Genomic DNA, 24573 nt, shown 5'->3' on the forward strand with positions numbered 1-24573 from the left:
ATTTTGTAATTAAATTAATGGCAAAGAGTTGAAAGTCAAACTAACATTGGAAACTATATTTATGGTCTGTGGGTTACATCTGTAGGGTATAAACATGTTCCTTTTATAACCATTTCTTTTTTCTTTAAAGGGAGCTGATAAGGCACCACTGTCACTTTTTATTACTGATCATTAATGTCATTCCATAAAATACCATGTGATTTGAGAAATTAATTAAGTCTGTTAGTTTGCATAGGAGAATGTGTCTTCATCTAACACTTTCAGCCATCTGTTTCTGTACTTCTTGGCATTTTCTTCCTTGAAAAATAATCATGGCTGTTCTTTTGAATACCTATTCTTTTCCATTCAATTGCATTGTTTTCTATTCAGATTTGAAATAATTTGATTAATGATCTCCTTCAGTGTTAGGAACAGAATTACTGAAGCTATCTCATCTACCTTAGCAGATGAGAAGAATCAAAAACAAAAGATGTGTTTATGCAGACATCTCCTTTTCCAAGTATATGGCTAAATTTTTAATTTACATGAATTTAATTTTTGAAATATGTTGGGGAAACTCTTCATATGCAAATGTGGTCTTCTCAACAGTGAAAGCGAATAATGAAGGTTAAATACAGCATTTAAGTTTATCTGTCTGTTAAGCCCATCTCCAAAAGATGTTGCACAGAACATCACTTTTCTATGAGGCCTTTCAAGCTTCTCTTTCTGTATTGCAAAAAAAACCAAACCCACAAACACAAAACACCTCAAAAAGTTATAAACTTTTAGCATATTTTCTTCATTAAAAAGTTTGATCTGGCAAAAAATGTCTACTGCTGCCTGGGTGGAGCCCGTCAGTAGATCAGCATGTTTAAGGAGAAACGTAGAAACCTAGAGACAGGAGGAGGAACTCTGGAAGGCTCCAGGAGGAGTTTGAATGGAAAGGGAGCTTAGATAAACGAGCTCTCAATGTTCATGAGTGACTTCCACCCTCAGCCTGCACTTCTCACTCTGTCTTCCCTTTTGTAGAATGGCACTTGCAAAGGGGATGGGAGTTTTTCCAGTTAAGGATGATTATAGAGGGAAGCCAAAGGAATTCTTCTATCATCCTGGACAATAAATTAACAGGGAAAATGAATCTCAATAGAAGCTAGATGCAGAGTAAGGAAAAATACATTAGAAAGTAAAATAAAAGGCTCTTGGTTTGTCATATGCTAAGCGTGTTCCATGATCTCCCTGATTACCCTTCCTTCCCTTTGACTTCATACTGCAGAATTGCATCTAAGTCACAAACTATATTTCCCAAATAAAATCTATTTATTTCTCCACACGTATCAGTCTTCCAATGAGTTTGCTTTTCAACAGCTGTTCTGGCGTAGTATAGCACCAAGCTGGACAGTTGTCATTCTCAGTGGGGCAGCTAAGGAGTAGTGGTACATCCTTGTCTGATGGTACCAGCACTCTCAGCGTGACACAGTACCACTGGCAGCACTGATGCGTTACTTTCTTCTTACCTGAGATGGTTCAGTGTAGCACAGTGTTTTTCTTGGTCCTTCGTACATTATACCATTTGTTCTAGTGTCCCTTGAAAAAGCTATAGCACCAACCTGCAGATGGGTGAAGTCATACTAAACAGTAGAGCTGTTGTTCAGACGAAACCAGAGAAGTACTAGATGCTGCTGAAATTCAAAGAGTATATGTACAGATGGCTGTATGGGAGAATATGAATTGTTGTGTACATTGAAAATAGATATAAGGAAGAAATTGGTATTTTGCCATTTACTAATGAGGATCCCATCTCGTATTAATCTAAACTGAAACAACATGCTTTCCTCAGCAAGTGTTCTGGAGAGGGAGAAAAGTTGGATTTTCTTTATTGTATTCGATTTCATTAATAAATGGAGCAAAAGAACAAAACAAACTAAAGGTACTAACCCATTTGCTAGGGCAGCATGCCCACGCCAGAAGATAGGAAAGCGAATCATCCACTCTACAGTCTGTGCACTAATTACTGTTACTGATGTCAACATTATTATTATAGTCATCTTCTGCAGCAGCTGCAGCACCACTTTGCCTGTCCATCTGCTTCCTTGTTTTGATTACTGCAGTGCAAGTATCATCCTAGGAAGCATAAGAGAGGAGGAGACCCAGCCTTTTTAAAGCACAAGTCCTTTAGTAGCAAGGAAGCTACTTGCCCTTTTTTTTTTTTTTTTTTTTTTTTTTTTTTTTTAGTCATTCTCTTTTTTTCCATTGGGGATTTTTGTGTCTTTCTCTTCACAAATAGCACAGCCTGCAGTTTTTCCCATTTTGTATTATGATCTCAAACATGTGCTTTCCGGCCTTCTAATTACCTGTTACCATAATAATATTTAGTAGTGTTGTATCATGTCGTATCCAAAAATGTAGTTTTAAAAACAGTAACTAATCAATTAAAGGATTCACAAAAACACTCTGTTTAAAAAAAAAAAAAGGAAACAAACTAAAAATCTGACAGATGGAGAAACTGAGGCATAGAACTTGTAAAATTTATAAGTACTGGAGTTCAGCAGCAGGGCAGTGACAACACCTGCGTCTTTTCTATGCTATGGTTTCGGTTATAGAATTTACTTCCAAATTTTTCCACCAGTCCAATTTGCAGTTCTAGATTTTGATATTTTTCCTTTGCCACAGTAAGCACGTTTATTCACAATAAGCATTTATTCACAGTAAATGAATGCAATTTTGAAAAGAAATCATACACCCAGTACATTTTAAAAACTGTTATATTTCCTAGTAGTAATGAAGTATGGATTCATTATTAATCTGTAAATATTAAAATTACGGATTTAATTTCCAAAAAAGATCTACGAAATATTTAAAGGAGAAATAAATCTCTTATAAAACTGAATGGACATTTTTGTGGTTTTATCTAGGAAAAATGGCTTTTAATGACTAAATTTTAGTTGGCCAAAATAATTCAGAATTCACAGTTCTAGTTTTGGGGAAAACAAGTAGAGATTTAATTTTATACATTTTTTTAAAAGGTAGGGCTATTGTTTTCATAATGTCGAGGGTAAAAATTGAAATTAAAATTAAGATTTAAATAATGTACAAAATTGATATTTTTGTTCACCTAATGACTGGTTATTTATATCACTTCTTTCAATTGCTTAATTCACCTTCAGAGAGCTAATAGGTTACTCCAATTTATTCTGCTTTATTGCTCTCTCTTTCAGTGTGTAGTGACTAATCCTGCCTCAGCTGTTGTAATACCTAAACTACAATTGACTTCAGTGTAAGTTGCAGCAGAACATATCTTTCTGTGACAGGCAGCTTCCTAATTAGACATAAGAATACCTCTAAGCCCCTTGTAAAAGAGTTGAAAATGATCTCTGATCCTCATCTATTTTGGGTCCTTCACTCCTACATAGGCATCAGCAAACAGTTCTGCAAAGTGAGAAGCAACCATAAAAGCAGCAAATAATTTTGTAGGGGGGTTTTTCGGTGGTCAATAGAAAAGGTGAGCTGGGGTCTCTCTGCTGGGCAGAAGGGCGCTCCCTGTGAGAGGGCAGCTCTGCCCTTGTTCGCCTTTGATCTGCTGGCGTCCCGGTTGTTAGTAGCTTCGGCACACTGCAAACCCTGTCATTTACGTAAGCCTCTGGGTAAAAAAAGTGAGCTGAGAGTTTTAGGGAGTGTTATTATGTACTTCATGGAGGGCTCTTATCATTGCCTCTCCTGATGAACGTTTGGTGAGTAAGCAGGCTATTTTCCTGAGTTGTCAACGCTAGCAATATGAGGTGTTAATGATACAGAAGGAAATGTCCTCATCATTACATAAGATAAAGAAAATAAATGGAAAATATAAATGTCTATTGCCCAAACTGTACTTATATTTCACCTTCTTATTTCTCCTCCCCATCCAAACTTGTTAAAAAATGTTGCTGCTTTGAAATTATTCATGTCTAACATCACATATTCACAATCAGTTGACCCAATTAAAAAATAATCCCAAGTGGAAAAAATTGAAAAATAATCTAATTACTGCTTTATGTGAGTTCAGAAAATAATCTGGTTTTCAACTATTATGACAAGTATGCGAGTTAGTTTCCAGTATTTTTTTGTAGAAGCAGAATTGGATTACTTGTACATCATTTCTACTGTGGTTTCTGTCTATTACTGAAGCAATAACAAGGTACTTAGTGGAGATCTAAGCACAGGTCAATAAGCAGGTTTTTTGATCCCCAAAATACCAAAGATGCTCTCTATTTTGAACCTACAAATTGTCCCGCTGAATTCAGTTGCAGGATTTTTTAGGCCTCCCTTAAAAAACCAAAAAGGTCTTACCCGTTACAGGTCCTTATTCTAGTTTTGGATGGATCAGTGTGTCCAGGCAGCTATGCGAAAACTAGTTTGGTTCTAATTCAAACGGGAGCATCAGAGCCTGTGCAACTGTTTTCTAATGACACTGCGTTTTCTCTAGAACTTTAGTTCTGTTTCTCTGACAGAAATGTGCAGCCATAAATAAAAAGGGTGATGTGGAGATTGCATGGGTTAGTAGGTTATAATGACCTTTGTTCTTTTTCATGTCTGGTTTGGTGGGGTTTGTCCAAATTGCAGTTCAGTGATGATGGAAAATGATTAAGTCAGTTGGTTTTCAGTCAGCTTTCTGTTTGAAAAGAAATGCGTTTACCAGAAGTGCTGCTTTTTATCATTGTTCTTGTCAGTCTTACCTGAACAACTGTGGGCTGGGTGGACGTGGTAACGAACAACCCTTTCATCCTTGGATGGGGTATGGAGTAGTCAAGGTGAAAGCGTAGTTCGAATTGCTGCTGTACATACTAAATCAGTTCTCTGGTTAGAAGAAAGCTGTCAGTTCCCTTGGGTAGTTACTGGCTTTTGGAAACACTACGTTCATTTACTTGCAGTTGATGTATATCTTGTATGAATATGGGAGGATTAATTAATGTTTTAAGTAGTTTTGAAGATATAGGGCACTGTTTAAAACCTAAGCATTTTTGTTCCTCACAAATTAGTTTTTCTGAGGAATCACTTAAGAATTCTAATATTCTAATAGGGAGAATGCACAGTCTTAACTTTGTTTTCTAGTTAAGAAGGTTATATTTTTTAAAAAAGCAGGTTTTGTTTCTTTTGCCAGCTGCATAGAGAGACCTTTTTAAAATGTTGCACTACTGCTGGAAATCTAGAAACTATTACACCTTGGGTATAAACTGATCAACTCAGTGTAATGAAATTCTATGCCCTGCAGTAAAACAATAAAATCAAGGTCATTTTTAAGATCATGGTGTCATTTATTGACATCTGTTCACCCGCAATGTATAATGTAGACAACATTAGAAATTTAAATGCACTGTTCTTTTTAAAAATTTAATCTCGACTACTTTGAGAAGATAGAAAAGGTTTATTGAAAACACATTCAGATTTTGTCTGTTTCTTTACTGATTAATTGCACCACTGAGGACGATGGCTTTTTGTTCACAGTCTAACATTTGGCAATTATGTTGCTATAGAAATAGTGCAAATAGATTTCCTTATTTCTGTCCCATAAGATCTTGCTGTACAAAACTGTTAAATCATTTGCATTGTTGCTTTATTGGTGAAAAAAATATTTAGGCTGTCCTTTAAATGTCTTCTGTTTCTAGTGCAACATTCCCAAGTCCCGTATTTCTTTATGGCGGAGCCTTTGATTACAGATAGAAAACACTGTATGTATTAGTATGCAAAGCCTGATTTCAGGAGCCTGCAGCAACTAGCTGCATGGTAATATTCACTATATTGTTTTACATTTCAAAGAGGCTTCACAATAAAGATGTTTTTCACATTCTACTCAAAGTATCAAAATTTCTACAGGGAAAAATAAGTTGGAAGTGATTGTCATGAATTGGGAGCCAGTTTAGAATCAGTGGGTCACATTTATTATTTGAATGTTAGAATAGCTATTTTAGACACACACAAATATGATAATTCACAGATGGGAAATTATACTCATTAAGTTCTAAATTTACAGTGTGGAGGAAATAGAGACATTTGTAAAAATAAATATGTGTCTTTTCAGCATCTTCTTGCATTCTTGTCTAATACTGAATAAGGGGGGTCAGATACTTAATACTTATATTAAGAACAGACCTCAAAAATTTCATTTCAGTAATAGCAAAGTTAATTAGTGGTTTGTTATGTTTTTTAAAAATGAGGTAAGATGTTCTGGTTTTATGTTTGAGGAGACTTTAAATCAGTTTTCCAGGCTGCAGCATTAATATTGTTGTAGAGTAACAGTGAATACAGATCTTCAAGTATCTTTGCTCTTACGGTACTGGTACTCAGCCCACTATTGTTCAGTGGTTTATTAACTTACTGGTAGCTGTTACTGAAAATGGGTTATACTTTTTGAACTATGAAATCAAGTCATTTTCATGTGAGTGAGTGGGAAGGGTTTTAGCATGTGGATTCTGTCAGCCTGTAGTTTTTTCCATCAAAGATAATCTTGTAATCCTGTAAACAGGCAACATTAATCTAAATTTTGAATCTATACAGCTGAGTAATGTCGCTTCACACTATTAGCAAGTCTGCATACATGCTATAATACAATGCACTAAAGATATACAGACTGCTGAAAGAAAGAATTTTTAGTATGCAGGTATAAATGTTTTTTTTTTTCTCCTGGTCATTCTATACCAATAAAAGAAATCTGATCTGAGTCCTTTCCTTACCACCAGTCATTGCATAGAAGATGGTCAAATCTGCAGTCCTTCTCATATGTGCTCTGTGCTGCAACAGTCCTCTTTTTGAAGTTCTGAAACTCAGCTTTTTGTGAATGTAGGGTTCTTCATGACTGATCCAGATGCATGACCTGACCTAGAGGGTGATGATCAGTGCACAAAGTATAGCTGGGGGCCAGGAAGTAGTGGTGTACCCCAGGGGTCTATATGGGGTCCAATCCCATTTAACACCTTCATTAATGATCTGGATGATGGGACAAAGTGTACCCTCAGCAAGTTTGCTGATGACACAAAACTGGGAGGAGTGCCTGATGCTCCAGAGGGTTGTGCTACCATTCAGAGGGACCTCAACAGGCTGGAGAAATGGATTGACAGGAACATCATGAAGTTCAACAAGGAGAAGTGCAAAGTCCTGCACATGGGGAGGAACAACCCCAGGCACCAGTACATGCTGGGAGTCATGCAGCTTGAAATCAGTTTGGCAGAAAAGGACCTGGGAGTCCTGGTGGCCACCAAGTTGAACATAAGTCAGCAATGTGCTCTTGCAGCAGAGGTGGTGAATAGTGTCCTGGGCTGCATTAGGCAAAGTATTGCCAGCAAGTTGAGGTGATCCTTTCCTTTATTCACCACCAGTGAGGCATGGAATACTGTGTTGAGTTCTGGGCTCCCCAGTACAAGAGAGATGTGGATACACTGGAGAGAGTCCAGTGAAGGGAGGGCCACAAAGATGAAGGAACTGGAGCATCTTTCCTCCGAGGAAAGGCTGAGAGAGCTGTGACTATTCAGCCTGGGGAAGAGAAGGCTCAGGGACATCTCATCAATGTCTATAAATACCTGAAGGGAGGGTGCAAAGAGCACAGAGAAAGAGCACAGAGCCAGGCTCACCCCAGTGGTGCCCAGTGACAGGACCAGAGGCAATGGACACAAACCTCCTGAAACACAGGAGGTTCCCTCTGAACATCACTGTGAGGGTGACTGAGCACTGGCACAAGTTGCTCAGGGAGGTTGTGGAGTCTCCATCCTTGGAGGTATACAAAAGCCACCAACACAGTCCTGGGCAGCCTGGTCTAGGTGGCCTTGCTTAAGCAGGGAGTTGGACCAGATGACCTCCAGAAGACCCTTCCAACCTCAACCATTCTGTGATTCTGTTGACTTGCAGCTTAAAATCTCTGCCTAAAAGGCTGGTGAACTGCTTTGAATTTGGCATCTACTAAATGTAGACCTTTTCTGTCCTAGACTAGCAAAAATGTTAAACTTTTGCCATTAGAATATTAAATTTTTGCATTTATTATGCTTGTATTATTGGGGAAAGACTCATTTTTATTAATTTACAACAGAGAGCAGGATGAACTAGCACTGTCCATATGTCTCCTGGCATGGTCATTATGCAGTATTATCATGCATTCTTAATGGTTTTATCTAAATACCCCTCTGTGGTGGGGAATTTACACAATATTGCTGTCTGTGCAGAGTATTGATGATAGTAACTTTATAGTAATAGTTGAAACGAAATAGTCATTCAAGGTGAATACATTTTTTGCTGATTGTTGATTATGGCCCTGATTCAGCAAAGCACTTAAGCGCACTCTTCATTTCACATAAATAAGGTATACCATGGAAGTCAAACAGACTGCCTGCATCTATTATTCTAATCAGGGTAAACTTTGTTGAATGATGGCTTACGTTAATGATCTTTTTCCAGTTCATGTACACAATAAAATTTCAGCACAATACTGTTGAAAACATTCATTGCCATTTGTGGTCTAGCCTGCCGGACATATTTTGTCTTATTTATGTGTGTAATTTCCATGAGGAAGTAATTCCTATGTGAATAGTATGTGTGACTGAGTACCAAATTTTTAAACAGTAAGAAAACCAGTAAAATTGTAGTGAATGGGCCAGATTGGAATCTGATTGTTGTATTTTTCTGTTTTACTCTGCACAGATGCAAGTGGATTCTCTAGGAGTAATATTTTCAAAAGTAGCTAAGTGCTTACAGTCCATATGTGTTTCAAAAGCATCTTTCTGTTCCCCCGGTTCTGGCCAGCTCTCCAGCAGGTCAGAGCAGCAGAGGCATGCCCTAGTTTACGGTACTGGGCAGTTGTTCAGTTCGTTTCCGACAGCAAAGAATGGACAAGACGAAGACAGACGAAAGCGGTCTTGCACTGCCCGAGGACTGGCAGAGGGGCTACTGAATCGTCTGAGTGCCTGCTCAGCTGTATCGGTTCTGGGGAATAAAGTGGTGACTGGGTGCAGGAGCAACAACAACAATATTTTTATTTCCCAGTTTGGGTTGGTAGATTATTAGTTTATGTAAGCGTGGTTTAGGTGTAGGAGCATTTTTACAGCAGATTTTCTTGGAAAAATAGTCAGTTCTGTGGCCGATCTTAACCTCACAACCATTTTGTAGTGGTGCAAAGTATGATTTATGTGCAGATTTTCCCTGCTGTGAGATCAAAATAAAGCTGCGAACAGACAGTACCATCACTTCAAAAATGCTGAGTTAAATGGATCTGCTTTTGGCGGAAAATCCTGTTTCGCCATTATAGTCATACAGTTGCTTGCAATTAATATTCATAGATTTAATTCCGTTGTATTCTATAATGAGGAAAATAATGTATATGTCAACTTGAATCTTGCCTGGCCTGAGTTGTAGATAACATCAATTACAGTAAAGGTTCTTTTGTTGAAGAAAGAACGTATTGCATGAAAAGAGGAAATAGCACTTTATTATATGCTAAAGTGTAATAATTTCCTTGTGAGAGACTTTAAATGATGTATGGATGTTTTATCTGGGATTTCTATATATGCAATATGCACCTGAAACAGTGCTCCAGATAACAGTGATGCAGCCAGATCTCTTAACTTCCAAAGATTTATGTGTTCTCTGTGTTATTAAACACGTACAGTGATGGGGGGGGAAATATGACAGAATGGTGACCTTTTTCCAGTGTTGTTGGTTATGGAATAGGAAGCTGTTGGAAGATGATTGCCACAGAGCTGAAAAGATAATCGGATGCAGTTCATTACTCATCTTGTCAGCTGCTCCTGCTACAAGGGATTGTATCACAAGATGTTAATCTGCTTGTGACTAGATTTCAAAGCAAGCATTTTTATTTTGGAGAGAGTGTAAGTAATTTAACATCTTTCAAATTTATTTCATTTTCAGAAGCAAGAGAAGTGGAAAACTCCCAATTTAAAGTCTCAGAATATTAATTGATAAAAATATTAGTACATCCTTGTGGGTTCAGTTACAAAAATATGATGATACACTGCAAAAAACTATTTAATTGCAGAAGTTGTTCTTTTTGAGCTAATAATGGGGTTGTGTATTCCTTGAATAGTGGAAGTTAGTCTGCTAGCACACTTCAGTGTTTACTGCAAGACCAATATAGGCACAAGACAGATTTGCACCAAAAAGAATCGCTTCTGCACATTGAATCACTGACATGGATGTGCCCAGTGCCTCCCATACATTGTCTGCCCATGAGGATATTTGGTGGAAGTGTAGAGGAGGACCAAATTCATTACTTACACCCTACAGATGGGAAGATGACAGCAATGCAATTTTAGCTAGGTGACATTTTCTGAGAGTGAAAGCCCCAAAAGAGCAGTTACTTTCTGATACTGTGGGATGTCGCTCACAGTGCTATATGAAGCTTATAATCTTTCCATTACAATAAGGTGAGCCAGTAGATTTGCTGTGTACATTTCAGGCAGGCAGTACTGCCGTTTCCTCTTCCACCTTCATCCTGCCTATCTTCTTAAGTCCTTGAAGAAGTTGTCCAGTACAAGGAGAGGGACATTCCTTTAATTTCCTGCTAAGCTGGAAAAACCCACTCCTTTTGCTCCCCTTTTTTATGTCATTTTTAAGTATTGATTATTGTCAAATGGAATTGCTTATTGTATTTTAAATAGTTAAATTATAATTTTGATTCTGATCTATAGATCTGTAGTCACTATTAGAATACATTATTTAAAAAATACGCAGTGAGATACTTAAAAGTGCTTAAGAAAATAATATATTGAGCTAATGTGTAAGCAAAAGAAATTACAGGTTTAAACAAAATAAATAAATGGTTTCTGGATGCTCATGGTTACATATGGCACTTTTTACTCCAGCAGGAGTATCTCATGCTAATGCCTTGCTGTATTCCAATTTTGGTAGCTACAATCCACCCACTTAAATACCCCCTGGTGTATGCGTAGGCAACAGTATTCTCTAGTTCCTGCCACAAACTCTTACATGGTCTTTTGTGTGCTATTAATCAGCAGCTATTTTTCACCTCCAGAGTGACTGCGTCTCGATGCTGGACAAAGTGAAATATCGTATCTTGCATTATAGAAGCAACTAGTAATGACTCCGTAGATAGCGTTTTTAGTTGGTCCAAAACTGGGGCATTAATCGTTTTTTTTCCCCTAAATGTTTTGGCTGAGTAGTCAATCAGTATGAAATGTTATTTGAATTTTCCATGTAGCGTTTCCCCTCTTTCTCCTCATACATAATATATTCAGTTAGCCAAGACGTGAGGGCCTTCTTTACTACAAAATTCTGATACAGTTAATGAACAGCATTTGCCCAGGTCACAAGACACAAGCTAATGGGCAGAGGCTTAATTGATACAGCCGTGTGGCTACTATGCAAATGTTTACATGAGTACATATGCATGTATGTCTGACTTCATATTATATATGCATATAAATATAGCTAGATACAAAGTTATGTATTTTCACAAAAACATTAAATGTTATCACATGTATATCACTATTATTTGTCACCATGTTGAATCTGACAGTTAAGATAGAAATGTTGATGTGAAGGGACTGCAGGCAAGTTTGTTTTCAAGGCCCTTTAATCATTGCATTTTCTGCTGCGACTGTGACAGAGGTGTAGATGGTGATAACAGTAATGAAAAAAAAGTTGTTTGAAAGTGCTCTGTAAGTATTTTTCCACCTCCATTAGATTATTTAGAAATTGAATTGAGTTACCATGCTGAATAGGCAAACATTGTTCCAGGTTGGGATAGAGAATATGAAAGCTAATTAATTTACTCTATAGTTGATGTGAAAGGCCATTTGTTTTATAGTAATTTTCATGTTTTAAATGTGAAACTATGAAATGAAGAACAGAGTAATTTCACATTTATGCTATAGTAATAAATTTACAAAAAAAAAAGATATTTTATGCAGTGCAACTTCTGAATCATTGTCTCATATTATAATTTTATTTTGCCCATTTATGAAAATCAAGTACAATTTTACAGAAAATACAATCATAGCTGTTGGTTACTTCAGCTTCTAAATCCATCAGTGTCCTCCAGCAGTCAAAAATGAGATTCCATCATCCCAGTTTATTTTAGTTTTCTATGTTAATTCTCATACATATTACAAGTGTAAGTCCAACAACATAAAAGATGTTCTCTCTCAATTCTTAATGACCCATAGATTTTATCTTTCTTTGACTGTTTAGAGATAAGGGGTAGGGTTGGGTGAATTCCTCATCTAATCTCAGAATATGTGAAAGCATTCTACCTGATAACACTTTTTAAATTATTTTATTTTATTTTTAGTGTATCTAATCAATGTACCTTTAACTGATATTATATCAGTTTTTATATCAGCTTTTATATCAGTTCTTTAATTAATGTTTTGGAGCCGAAACTTGAGCTTGAACTTGCAGTCTTTCAATGGCCAGATCTTCAGGCAGGATGCAGTGGTACCCTGTTAATAGATGATATTCTAAACATCTTCATGGCTTTACATGTTACTGCCAATGCAAGTGAATAGCGCATTCTTTCTTCTGTTGTCATCTTAAGCAGTAATTCAGTTTGGAGTAGCTGTACTTTTATATTTGATAGCTAATCTCTTCCTTTTTGTGGTGCTGGGCAGTGCAGAAGTTGAACTGACACTTTACAAGGGCTTGTGTTATTAACAAGAACTAGGGTTGTTTGGGGTTGGTTTTTTTTAATTTTATTTTTCTCATAGTGAAGTCACTGGCAGTGCCAAGATGAAAGCTGAAAAAATGCATTCCTCTGACAGCAATTTTAACGTTGAGCCCTTTGCTTAAGCCCATCTTTAGCTGTGAATGTTGTGCTTTGATTTAAAACCTTGGATGTTTCAGAGTCAGGATAGAAACAGCCAAGTGCCAGCATAAGTTTCTTAGAATTGCTGACGCTTGTCAGCCACTGCTGGCTGTTTCACTTTTTCATTATGAGCGCTTTTTGTGATAATTCTTGGTATAGGGATTTGATCAAACTAGTTAATTTATGTGCTAGGGTCCATACATTATGTGCATACCATTCAATGAAGAAATTCATTCTGTCCAGCGTGATCTTCCCCTTCCCATGAAACCATCGGACAGCTTTCCAAGTGTCTAACTGGTGGGCAGGGTAGGATGTCCATTGTCATCTCTTGGAACTTTTTCTACTTCGAATACACAGACAGGAAGAAAAAAAAAGTGAGAAAACAAAACCATGCTTTAATGCTCGATAAGTGCAAGGTGTTGGAGGGAGCAAGGAAACAGCCTGTTATTTCTTCTATGTCCATTTTGCAAGAACGTGCTCCCTTGTTTCCGCTTCTGTCAGCAAGCCCTGTTGACATGAGGTGGTGAAGAGTCAACTGTGAGGTTCGCTGTATTTTCATGTGCTTTATCTTTTTAGAAACAGGAAGCTGTTCTGTGTGAAGCTTTTGGTCCCCCGTTTGTGTTTGCAGGCATGTTGTAATGGCAACAATAATTGCTGTGGTGTAGCCAGCATGAGGACCCCCACGGCACGAGAAGGTCACTGCAATGCAAAGAGATTTTCCAACACAGCTCCTGAGGTGTACTGGTTTGGTCGGCACTCATGCCCCTGGAGAGATGGGAGCATTTCTCTCAGACTTGAAGGAAAATATTTGAGAGAAGACCGATGGGTTTTTTTTGTTTTCTCCAATATTTTTTCTAGCTTTAAACTTGAGAAAAACTTCTCAGATTTCTTTTACTTAATTTTTTTTTCTCAGTGATGGCAGAACAGCTTTGACTGGGGAGCATTTGCATCTTTGAAAAGAGTACATTTTGAAACTTGTATCTCTTTTGTCTCTTTCTCTCAGGATGGCCAGTCTGATATTTTGTACAAATTTTGGACTGCAGTAACGCAGACACTTTCCTCTCATTTTCAGTCAGCAACAGACTGTAAGTATGCAGTATAAATGATTTGTAATGTGTTCTGTAGTTGTTTTGAATCTCTCATTTCAGTAAGCCCTTTGCTCATTATCTCCTTTACTAGAACTGTCTGGTTTTTTGCAACTGTGTGTGGAGGTAAAAATGTTTGGGATGGTACAATATATTTTCCAAAGTGAACGGGTTTGCCAAATTCAGAAATAGTAATTTGATTTTAAAGAGCAGTTCTTAACAGTCTTCTCTTGTTAAACACTGATCAGTTGTAAAAATCTGATTTTAGTTATTTTGGGATACCTTTATAAATAGGAAATGAATTTCTTCAAAATTATATCTTGTCTAAATATAGATAAATGACTGGTGTTCTTACTGTACACAATATTCTGTACATATGCAATAAATAAATAGCAGATACAATCAAGGAATATTAAATAAAAATCATATATAAACATAAGACAGTACTATTGCTGGTGCATGTTAATGCAGCATGCAATTGGATCATAAACCCAGATGAGTTTGATGCTTCCATAAATTTATCTTGCATGTTTGTATATATCATGCAAAGTTAATCTTTTTCACATACAGATGAAGTGCGTAAGATTTGCATGTATCTTTGTGATCTCAGCTATTGCATTGGCCCTTCAAAATTTGGTCCTTCCAGGCTTTATAGCAGCAATATAATTTTGAGGAACTAGCTGGTTGATTCATGTTCAGTGGTTGCTAAGTAACTAGATGATCCCAAAAGAAAATATATTCATCTTGTGTTAAAACATATTAATTTTACTGTTTGCCTCAAGCATTACTTTAGCAGCAGTATGTACATACCCGAAATCTCGTATGTTCAAACCGAACATGTGCTACTTGTTTTCAGCACTCAGCATGAAAATTGTAAAATTGTGACATCAGTTAATGGGATCAATCACCATTTCAGAAGCAAAGGAACTCTTGCAGTACTTTGTCTGACAGCTATTCAGAAATATTTTATTACTTATGATTTTTAATCATGTTTTTTATATAAACATTTAGAGGGAGCAGTTGGATTTTTGACCCGTGAATGATGTTTTTCTTTGCTACAGCCAAGTTAGTGGAAAACAGTGCTTACAGCAAGTAGACTTTTTAATTTTTTTAAGTGACACATCTATATGAGAATGTTCATTTTTAAAATATAATCTCTAAGTTACTGAATTCACTGACATCAGTCTCAGACCTCTGGATCATATAGATCCAGAGGAAGACTAGACAATATCAAAAAAATAGTATAAAAATAGGAATTCATGGCAGCTTACAGAGTTTGGTCATAGATCATGATCTGTGTTTGTGTGGTTGGGACAGTCTTCCTAAACATAGCTTTGTGACCTAAAATAACTCTGTGTTTGATAATAAATGTGAAGCCTCCAATATTCAAAATCAGAATATATTTGAGTTGAAAGGATAGGCTGGGTGAAATGAGACAGATGTCTGGAACCTGAAAAATCTACGAATGAATGGAACAGTGTTAATCTCCTAATGTAATGGGAAATCCATAAAGTATGAGTGATGTTAGATCAAGATTAACATTAGTCTCTAAAACAGTTGAACATTTGTTTCATTTCCTGTTACTTGTGGCAAGTTTTTCAAGGCTGAAAATAATGCTGATTTTTCTTCTGGCTTTTTTATTCTTTGACAAGTTTAGAATCACAGAATCACAGAATCTTAGTGGTTGGAAGGGACCTTTGAGATCATCGAGTCCAACCACATAAAAAAAAAAAAAACACAACACACAAAAACAAACAAAAAAAAAAAAACAAAACACACCAAAAAAAAAAAAAAGCACCTACCAACTAAACCCCCCACACACAACCTCACACAGAACACCCCACCAAAACCCAACAATCCCTGGCACTAGAGCATGCCCTGAAGAGCCATGTCTACACGTTTCTTAAATACCTCCAGGGATGGTGACTCCACCACCTCCCTGGGCAGGCTGTTCCAGTGCTTGACCACTCTTTCAGTAAAGTAATTCTTCCTAATATCTAATCTAAACCTCCCCTGCCACAGCTTCATACCATTTCGTCTGGTCCTGTCGTTATTCCCTTGGGAGAAGAGGCCAACCCCCGCCTCTCTACAGTTTCCTTTCAGGTAGTTGTAGAGGGCAATGAGGTCTCCCCTCAGCCTCCTCTTCTCCAAACTAAACATGCCCAGTTCCCTCAGCCTCTCCTCATAGGACTTGTTCTCCAGACCCCTCACCAGCTTGGTGGCTCTCCTCTGGACACGCTCCAGCAGCTCAATGTCTTTCCTGTAGTGAGGGGCCCAAAACTGAACACAGTACTCGAGGTGAGGCCTCACCAGTGCCGAGTACAGAGGCACGATGACTTCCCTGCTCCTGCTGGCCACGCTATTCCTGATACAAGCCAGGATGCTATTGGCCTTCTTGGCCACCTGGGCACACTGCTGGCTCATGTTAAGCCGGCTGTCCACTAACACTCCCAGGTCCTTTTCTGTCGGGCAGCTTTCCAACCACTCAGCCCCAAGCCTGTAGCATTGCCTGGGGTTGTTGTGACCAAAATGCAGGACCCGGCACTTGGCCTTATTAAACCTCATCCCATTGGCCTTGGCCCATTGATCCAACCTGTCGAGATCCCTCTGTAAAGCCTTCCAACCCTCAAGTAGATCAGCACTCCCACCTACCTTGGTGTCATCCGCAAACTTACTGAGGGTGCATTTTAGGTACCTTGTTTTAAGAAGTGTGTTTAAAAGCATATGCTTCCCTTATCAGATTTCTTAAGATTTTGGCTCATAGAAATTATCTTTGTTTTATGTGTGAATCTCCAGAGTTGCACAGCCCCACACTTTTCCCCCATTAAGCTATTGTTAGAAAATCTCTAGATTTAGAGAGTTCTAATCACATTTGGACTTAAATGAATCATAATACCAATAATTAACTTTGATACCAAATGTTTCATGACTATGATTAGTAACTTTATTGTACAAAATAAGTTTTCCATGTCCGATCTTCAAAATGTGGATTTTATGCTGGTGCTTTAGATACATACCTTTGTCAACTGGATTTAATGGGATAGCTCATACCACTTTTAAATCAATTATAAATATCACATTATTAATATTAAAGATAGGATAACATTGTATATCATTCATTGATGTAAATGCAATGATACAGGTTGTTTATATGAATCAAAAAATCAGTCTGAACTTAGCAATACATATTGCTTACTGCTTTATCTTGCAGCCTCTATGTTTTTGAAACAAGCTTTTGAAGGAGAATACCCTAAATTACTGAGGCTTTATAATGACTTGTGGAAGCGCCTGCAACAATATAGTGAAAATATTCAGAGGAATTTTAACACAAGTGGAACTACTGATCTCTTTGCTGAACTACAACAAATGGAAGAAGATATCCAGGACATATTCATGCAAAAAACCCAAGATTATGAGTATGTATTGTGAACTCTAAGGCAATAAAATTTAAAGCTTTGCACTCTGCAAGAAAACAGAATATTTTTAAGTAGTTAGCATTATTCAAATTATTACAGCGGCAAAATTTTGAATTTGTTTTTCCTTTTGCGATTACTGCTTTAATACTATTTTAGAGCTGTAGGATTTTCATTAGTTACATAATTAACAGTGTTGGATCGTCTTGTCTTTCACAAAGTCCCTGGCTTTGGAACTAGTTTTATCTTTTTGTCTCTTGGGGTGAAAAAAAACCCAGAATGAGGAAAATTCAGTTTTATATGTGTTGCGATTAAAGCAGTAGCTTTCTCTGAATGATACCACATCACTGGAGTGTGACAAATGCTCTGTTTGTTATGATTCATAGTTTTTATGTTTATACATTGTAGAATAAACATGATCTGAGTGGCAGATATCAGAAAGATCAAACTGAAACAGGCTCATGAAGTCTATTAGGGCTTCTAGACTTATTGTAAGATAAACTGAATATTTTATGTGAGATTTCTATTGGTTTAAATGTGTTCGTGAGCAGTCACTGCGAGACTTATTATTGACTTCAATAGAAACAAAGTGAAAAGTTCACCAAACTTCTGACAATGAGGTAAAATGTTTGAGAGCGCTACTGCTTGCTTACTCATTTTCACAAATAGAAATACTAAAGACTGAAGCTTGTTAAAGGTAAATTTAAGAACAGTCTTTCTATTTGAAGCTTTCTGTGCACATACATATACTAGGAGATTTTTTTTTTTTATATGTCATTGAGTACAAGCTATCTGCTAATGAAATACGTGAATACAAAAAGGTCTTTCATTGCAGTTCTGGCTATCTTGCTGATGTTTTGCAGGTGTTTTTAGCACCATTTGTCTCAATAACACCTTGAATTAAGGATTTCACATACGTCTGACAGAAAGCGCTAAGAACTGTATTGAACTACAGAGAATGGCTCCCTGTCTAGTTAAATGGTTCGAGTGAAAAGCAGGGTGTTACACACTATTAAAATCTTTTCAAGTGCATATGTTTAAAGAGCAGAAAACAAAACCAGGTTCAATACTGTGAAGTTTGCATGGTCTGGAACAATTCAATGCTGTAGTGTATTTTAATTAAAAACGCAGTAATTTTGTCTTATACCAACAGTCCAGAAAAGGCCTTGAAAGATTCACTGCAACAGTATGAAGCTGCTTATTTGTCAAAATCCTTATCTCGACTCTTTGACCCCATCAATCTTGTCTTCCCTCCTGGAGGTCGGAATCCTCCTTCTTCTGATGAACTTGACAGCATCATTAAAACTATAGCCAGGTATGCAGGTATAATACATTGCAAAATGTAATCTTCAACATGTTTTTTCTCATAAGTTAGAATTTTAGAAATGAGACTTCCTTAGCAGTAAAAGGTGGATTTTGTTTAGTTACAAAACTTGTTAGTGTAAAAATTTAGTCAGGAAATACAGAATGGAATAGAAGTAGAAATAGAATAGAAGTAGAAATAGAATAGAATAGAATAGAATATTTCAATTGGAAGGGACCTACAACAATCATCTCTGGCCACTTCAGGGCTGACCAAAAGTTAAAACATGTTATTAAAGCATCGACCATCTCTCTAGGAAGCCTGTTCCAGTGTTTGACCACCCTTTCAGTAAACAAATGCTTCCTAATGTCCAGTCTAAACCTCCCCTGGTGCAGCTTTGAACCATTCCCACATGTCCTATCACTGGACAGCAGGGAGAAGAGCTCAGCACCGCCCTCTGCACTTCCCCTCCTCAGGAAGCTGTAGAGAGCAATGAGGTTACCTCTCAGCCTCCTTTCTCCAAACTAGACAAGCCCAAAGTCCTTAGCTGCTCCTCATAGGAGGACATTCCTTCCAGCCCTTTCACCAGCTTTGTTGCCCTCTTCTGGATGCATTCAAGGACCTTCACATTCTTCTCAAATTGTGGGGCCCAGGATTGCACACAGTACTCGAGGTGAGATGGCACCAATGCTGGGATAATCACCTCTTTATTATTATTTGTAATTTATCTTAAATTTTATTATTTATTATTTATTTTCTGTATTTTATTTTTCTGGAATAACTGTCTTTTTAGTTGAAGTTTTATTGTTTAAGCTTATAAAACATCAGGAAGAGAAACTTCACAGATATTGTGAATGTCTGATATCTTCTTTGACTGTGTCAAAGGGAAGATGATAGCTGCTCAGCTGCAAGTTATAATACCGATGTAAATAATCTGTTAGAGCAAACCAGCAAGTTAATAGATAAAGACAATTATTCCAGGTAGAATTTGTTAAATGAGTTGCTTAAATTACCAATGGTGTATTTTCCCTCATAAGGTTTTGGTAATGACTACTCTGTTTAATACAGTCTGAAAAAGATGGGCAGTATTCATAGTATGTGTATGTGAGTGTGTGTGTATAATACTAAATACTGACACTGTACTTGCGGCTGGGAGTTACAGATGCTTAGAACATACCTATTGATGTTATTTTGCTCCTTGCAGAGGAGAAGGGAAAACGACATGAAAATTAAGAAATTTCAGCCGAATTTTCCAGTGACCTTTAGCTAATGATGTTTGGGGCCCTGCAAAGTTCTTGTAGAAGGTTATTCCTATGTCAGGATGCCTAGTGTCTCTCCATAATCTCATCCCTAGGAGTATGATGGTCCTTGTGCTTGTCTGTTTTCAGTAGAGCATTAATGAGTGCAGCCCCAGCTGATGGACATCTGGGGGTTTCCATGAACAAAAAGTACTGGAAGTGACTTAGAAGTCTTTTCCTTCTTTCATTTGTTCCCTGTCATTCCTTTGAGGCCTCTGTTACTATAAAGGATTGCCTAAAACACAGCTTATTAGTTGTGTCAAGCTAAGGCGTCCCCTGGGTATTTCTGCATAGCTCATGTAATTCCAGAGTTGAATGACTGTGTATTCACCTGTAATGTTTGAAAGCTGCTGCCAAAGCTTGAATGTAGTTAATTGCAGTCAATATTTTTGAATGGCTTACTAATAGTGATTTCATACTGAAGTGTCATTCCTAAACTTTGCTCATTTTTATTAGAATAGGAACACTGCACATAGAATTCCCAAATGACTTGTTAAATTGTAAACTGAATTACAGTGCTTAGAAAGACTCGGTTGTATGTGTTACTCTCTCTAAATTGACATGCCACGTAACTACTTATTCATAGTTAATTCTTTGTCAATTAAATACAGTACTGTTTAGTTGTTAATTAGGATTTGTAATCTTTGCTTCCAGTGAGCTAAATGTGGCTGCTGTGGATCCAGATCTGAGTTTAGCTGTGGCAAAAAATGTGGCAAAGACCATTCAGCTCTATGGTGTAAAGTCTGAGCAGCTTGTAAGTAATTTTAAATTTCTAAAAACTTATATTTTTCTGTGTACAATGTTCTGTTTGTAGATTTACAACATTAACAGTAAAGCAGTCTAGATAGACAAAAACTTTTGATTGGCTTTCCATTGTATTTGGAAACATTTTCAGGTAAACTCTGCCTTCAAATAAATACAATCTATTGATAGCTGTAAAATTTGTCTATGTAACTCCAAATTCAATTTGCCATATTAATTTAAAAAAATCAAAATTGTTGCCGTTAAGTAAAATTAAGACAATTCAATTCAGTGTAATATTTGATATTCCATCAGTTACATGGTACATCGTCTTTATTGTATTAAAATCTGGAGTATTCAAATATATTTTTTCACTATTTGCAACAAAATTTGGGCATTTTTTGCAGGTATTTGTTATTTGCCATGTATTTAACTGACCCTTGATTTGTTTACAGTTGTCAAATGCTTCCAGTCATTTGCCATGCACTGTAATCTAGTGCTACAGTGAAGAGAGGAAGGATCCCCGAAGCCTTATCCTTTGGGTAGCGATCCCCCAAAAGCCAATGGACATCATACAAAAAAAAAAAATTTTAACATCAACCATTTTCTTGTGAAGTCTGTTGCTGGAATTTTAATACTTTTCTTATGAAGAGATGAAAAATAATTTTTGCAGTACGCAGACCAACAAGAAATGACTAACTACTTGTATTTGTAAACAAGATTTTCACTTAAACAACATTAATTCTGAAAGCAAACCCAGGCTCTGGTGACATTCATTTACGAGATGGTTCATTTACAGAGAGATACTTGCTAACAATTTTTTGTAACACTTGGCTACAAAACATTTAAGCAATTAAGGTAGTATGGAGTCTGTTTACCTTTTAGACACCTGCTGTCTGGGAGTAGCATTAAAAAAAAATGGAAACTCAGTACTACCTTGTTTACTATGCCTGTTGATTGTATTAGAAGTTTGTAAACTAGTGTATGGAAGAGGAATATAGGTGAAGCACTCATGAAAGCTGTAAAGAATATTTAAAATAAAAATGTGTTTACATTATTTTGCTGTATATTTAGAGCATAGTTCTAAAGCTGGCTATTTCTTTAAAGACACTGAATCATGGCTTCATAATTTCAGAGTGAAATTTGCTCATGAAAGAAATCAGGATTTTTATTAGGTTGCAAGAGTCATCATGAGTAAAAAATACTACACTAGTGCCTCTATTTTTAATGGACTGTAGTGTCAAATAGTGGCATTCAACTGGAAAAAAAAAGACGTATCGGCTGTAACTGTGAGAGCACCAGGGTCTGTTGTGCTCATCATCTCTGTTAGAGTTTGGATCTGGCCAGTGACTTGTTTGGAAGCGTACATCATTCTGTGATCAGCCAGCTGGCAAATTCTTAAGAAACCCTGATAAAAAGGATGTGTAGAAATAAACTGACAAGGGCATGGTTTGTGGCTTTGTATTAGCTGACCTTAAACTAAAGGAATGTAGGAGTAAAGAAGGGAGTCTGAGCCCTCGAAATTTTTGAATTTGACAACTGAAAATAAAACCTAAAACTTTGGAAAACTAAGTGACAGGATTAGTCAAACTGGCAGAGTTAACATGAATGTCCTACAAGAATACACACACAAAAAAAAATCCTACAAAAATAAAATTAAAAAAAATCAATTATGTATCGCACAACTACATTTTCTTTAATTTTTTTTCTTTCCTTACTGATATACGTTATAAAATTTAAAACTGGAAGGGCTCAACAGAGTTGCCAGGGCATAATTGTATAGTGCCATCTTTAAAGTGCTGAAATATCATGCCTAGCCTCCAGCTGCCGCTCCAGAAGAGCATGGCTCTCCCACTTGTCCTGTGCCGTGCTTGCCAGCTCTGTGGATATAATCTATAACATCTTAACTTTTTTTTGTACCTATTTTTGGGCAGACAGATTGAGCCTGAAACATGTACCATGTGTAGAACAGGAGCTATGTCAGACAGCACTGGTTCATTATGTTTTAGTGGTGTAGCCAAGAATGCAATCTTCATTCAGTCTTGCAATCCAGTCTCCAGCGATAGCTTTCTAAAGCTGAGAAGGGTGACCATGTAACGTTTCTGCTCAGATGCTTCATTTCTGATAGCTATAGTAGAGCAGTGGTAAAGACGGAAATTGAATTTTCCTGGAAGAATTCACAATTGAGTTTTCTTCCAAATTAAAAGTATACAAAAAAATCTCAGAATTCTTAGTGAAGGAAGACGGGGGGGTGGGGTGGGTGGGGCAGGTGGGGCTTTTAAGGGTCATTAGAATTATTTTTTTTTAATGTTGTTGTAATATTGCAGGTAGATTTGAATGGTGAAAAACTGAAATGTGCAGTCCTAAAAATGTTGAGATATTCTGATGTCAGGGTTTGTATTTGGAATTCCAGTTCCCTAAGACTTTATAGCTGTTTTTTCAGTTAGCTTTAGATAGGACAAATAACGAGAATCTTATTCAAAATTCTAAGATTTTACCTTTAAATAAAAGCAGAATCTAGCAATCTGTACATACGGTACTGAAGTAAAAACCAAGTAAGAAAACAATGGCCTCTTCCTGTGAATCCAAAACATTTGTTTGTGTTACTTATGGCTTGGTACACTGCTGGCTTTTGGTTTTCAGCTTTCCCCACCCCAAGAACTAGCTGTTACTGTGCCTGAGACCTATTCTTGTATTAACCAGTTCAAATGATTTCAGAGAAGATATAAATAACCCTCTGTGAGCAGTTGGTAGATATATTCTGCTGTTGGGTGGATTTTTAGCTAACCCCTTGCTGATGCTTGATGTGGTTGGTGTATGCCATTGAAGCATTCAGGATTATTGTCCTGATTTCACTCAGTGTAATTGCAGATGTTCTTACTATACAGAGTTTGAAGGGATAATTATACATTGCAGTAAATTTAAAAAAATACTTCTGTTAATTTAAGAGTATTACCTTTCAACTTCACCATCCTTCATGTGTTTTGTAAGGTGATGCTGAGGAAGGGTGCTTGGTATATTTTCTCTGTGCCATTATTATTTTGTCTCTTCTCATTCACATTTTCCCTAAATCAGGCAGCCCAAACATCTTCATAATGATTACAGACACCGCGAGATTTCTGTTTAGTCACTATTTCTACATCCTTCTTATTCCAAATTGGAAGAGAGATTAACAAATCTGATCATCATGTTTTGGACAAGAGCAAAATTTTCCTCTTCTGCATTTGCACATTCTAATCCATTGCTTACTTTTTAACATAATGGCTGCTTACTGAGTCAGATTTTGTTCACCAACCAGTTTTTCAGACAAGTGAGGTAGCCCAGATAAAAAAGAACATTGACTTTTCTCCTTGATTTAAGAGTTTTCCAGAGGGGCCATCCGTTTCCATTTGCAAATACCTTAAGTTACCCGTCTCATATTGACACATATAACACGTTACTCTATTGTGTAGCTGGGCACATAAGGAAAATTTCATCAAATGCTGACAATAAGTACAGCGGAGGGAAGAAATTAGTGAGAAACCAGTAAGTTGCATTTCCTGAAAACAAACAAAAAGTTAAGTAATTTTGGATTTTCTTGAGAATACATGATGCTTAATGAAAGATAGGAGCTCACAGATCTTCCTCCTAGAGAAATTTTCACCCATTTATATGAGTGATAGTTGAGAAGAGGTGTAAAAGAGAGCTTATATCTCACCAACATCTCCGTTAGATGCCTTTGACATGGCAGCAGTGATTGCGTATCAGGATCCTCTAGGGCAGTGGTCTCTAAACTTTTTCGGTCGTGCATCCCTATCAGTAAAAGTTTTTTGAGCATGCACCCCCATTATGCGTATATTTATTTATTTATAAATTATATACATGTACTATTGAAGTTCTGGTATTTTCTTCCTGCACCCTAATGGATTGTTTTGCATAACCCCTGTGGTGCACGCACCCCACTTTGCAGACCACTGCT

At 37.0% G+C, this 24573-nt stretch overlaps 1 protein-coding gene across 1 annotated transcript in view; it reads left to right on the forward strand.

Moving 5' to 3' along the window:
• COG5 (component of oligomeric golgi complex 5) overlaps window positions 1-24573 on the forward strand; it is a 194602-nt gene that overhangs the window by 128558 nt on the left and 41471 nt on the right. The window contains exons 11-14 of the mRNA XM_074168160.1: window positions 13779-13860; window positions 17072-17276; window positions 18427-18588; window positions 20529-20628. Coding sequence (XP_074024261.1) covers window positions 13779-13860; window positions 17072-17276; window positions 18427-18588; window positions 20529-20628 — 549 coding nt within the window. The remainder of the gene's footprint in view (window positions 1-13778; window positions 13861-17071; window positions 17277-18426; window positions 18589-20528; window positions 20629-24573) is intronic.

The sequence above is a fragment of the Numenius arquata genome, chromosome 2, assembly GCF_964106895.1.
Source record: "Numenius arquata chromosome 2, bNumArq3.hap1.1, whole genome shotgun sequence".
Classification (NCBI taxonomy): domain Eukaryota; kingdom Metazoa; phylum Chordata; class Aves; order Charadriiformes; family Scolopacidae; genus Numenius; species Numenius arquata.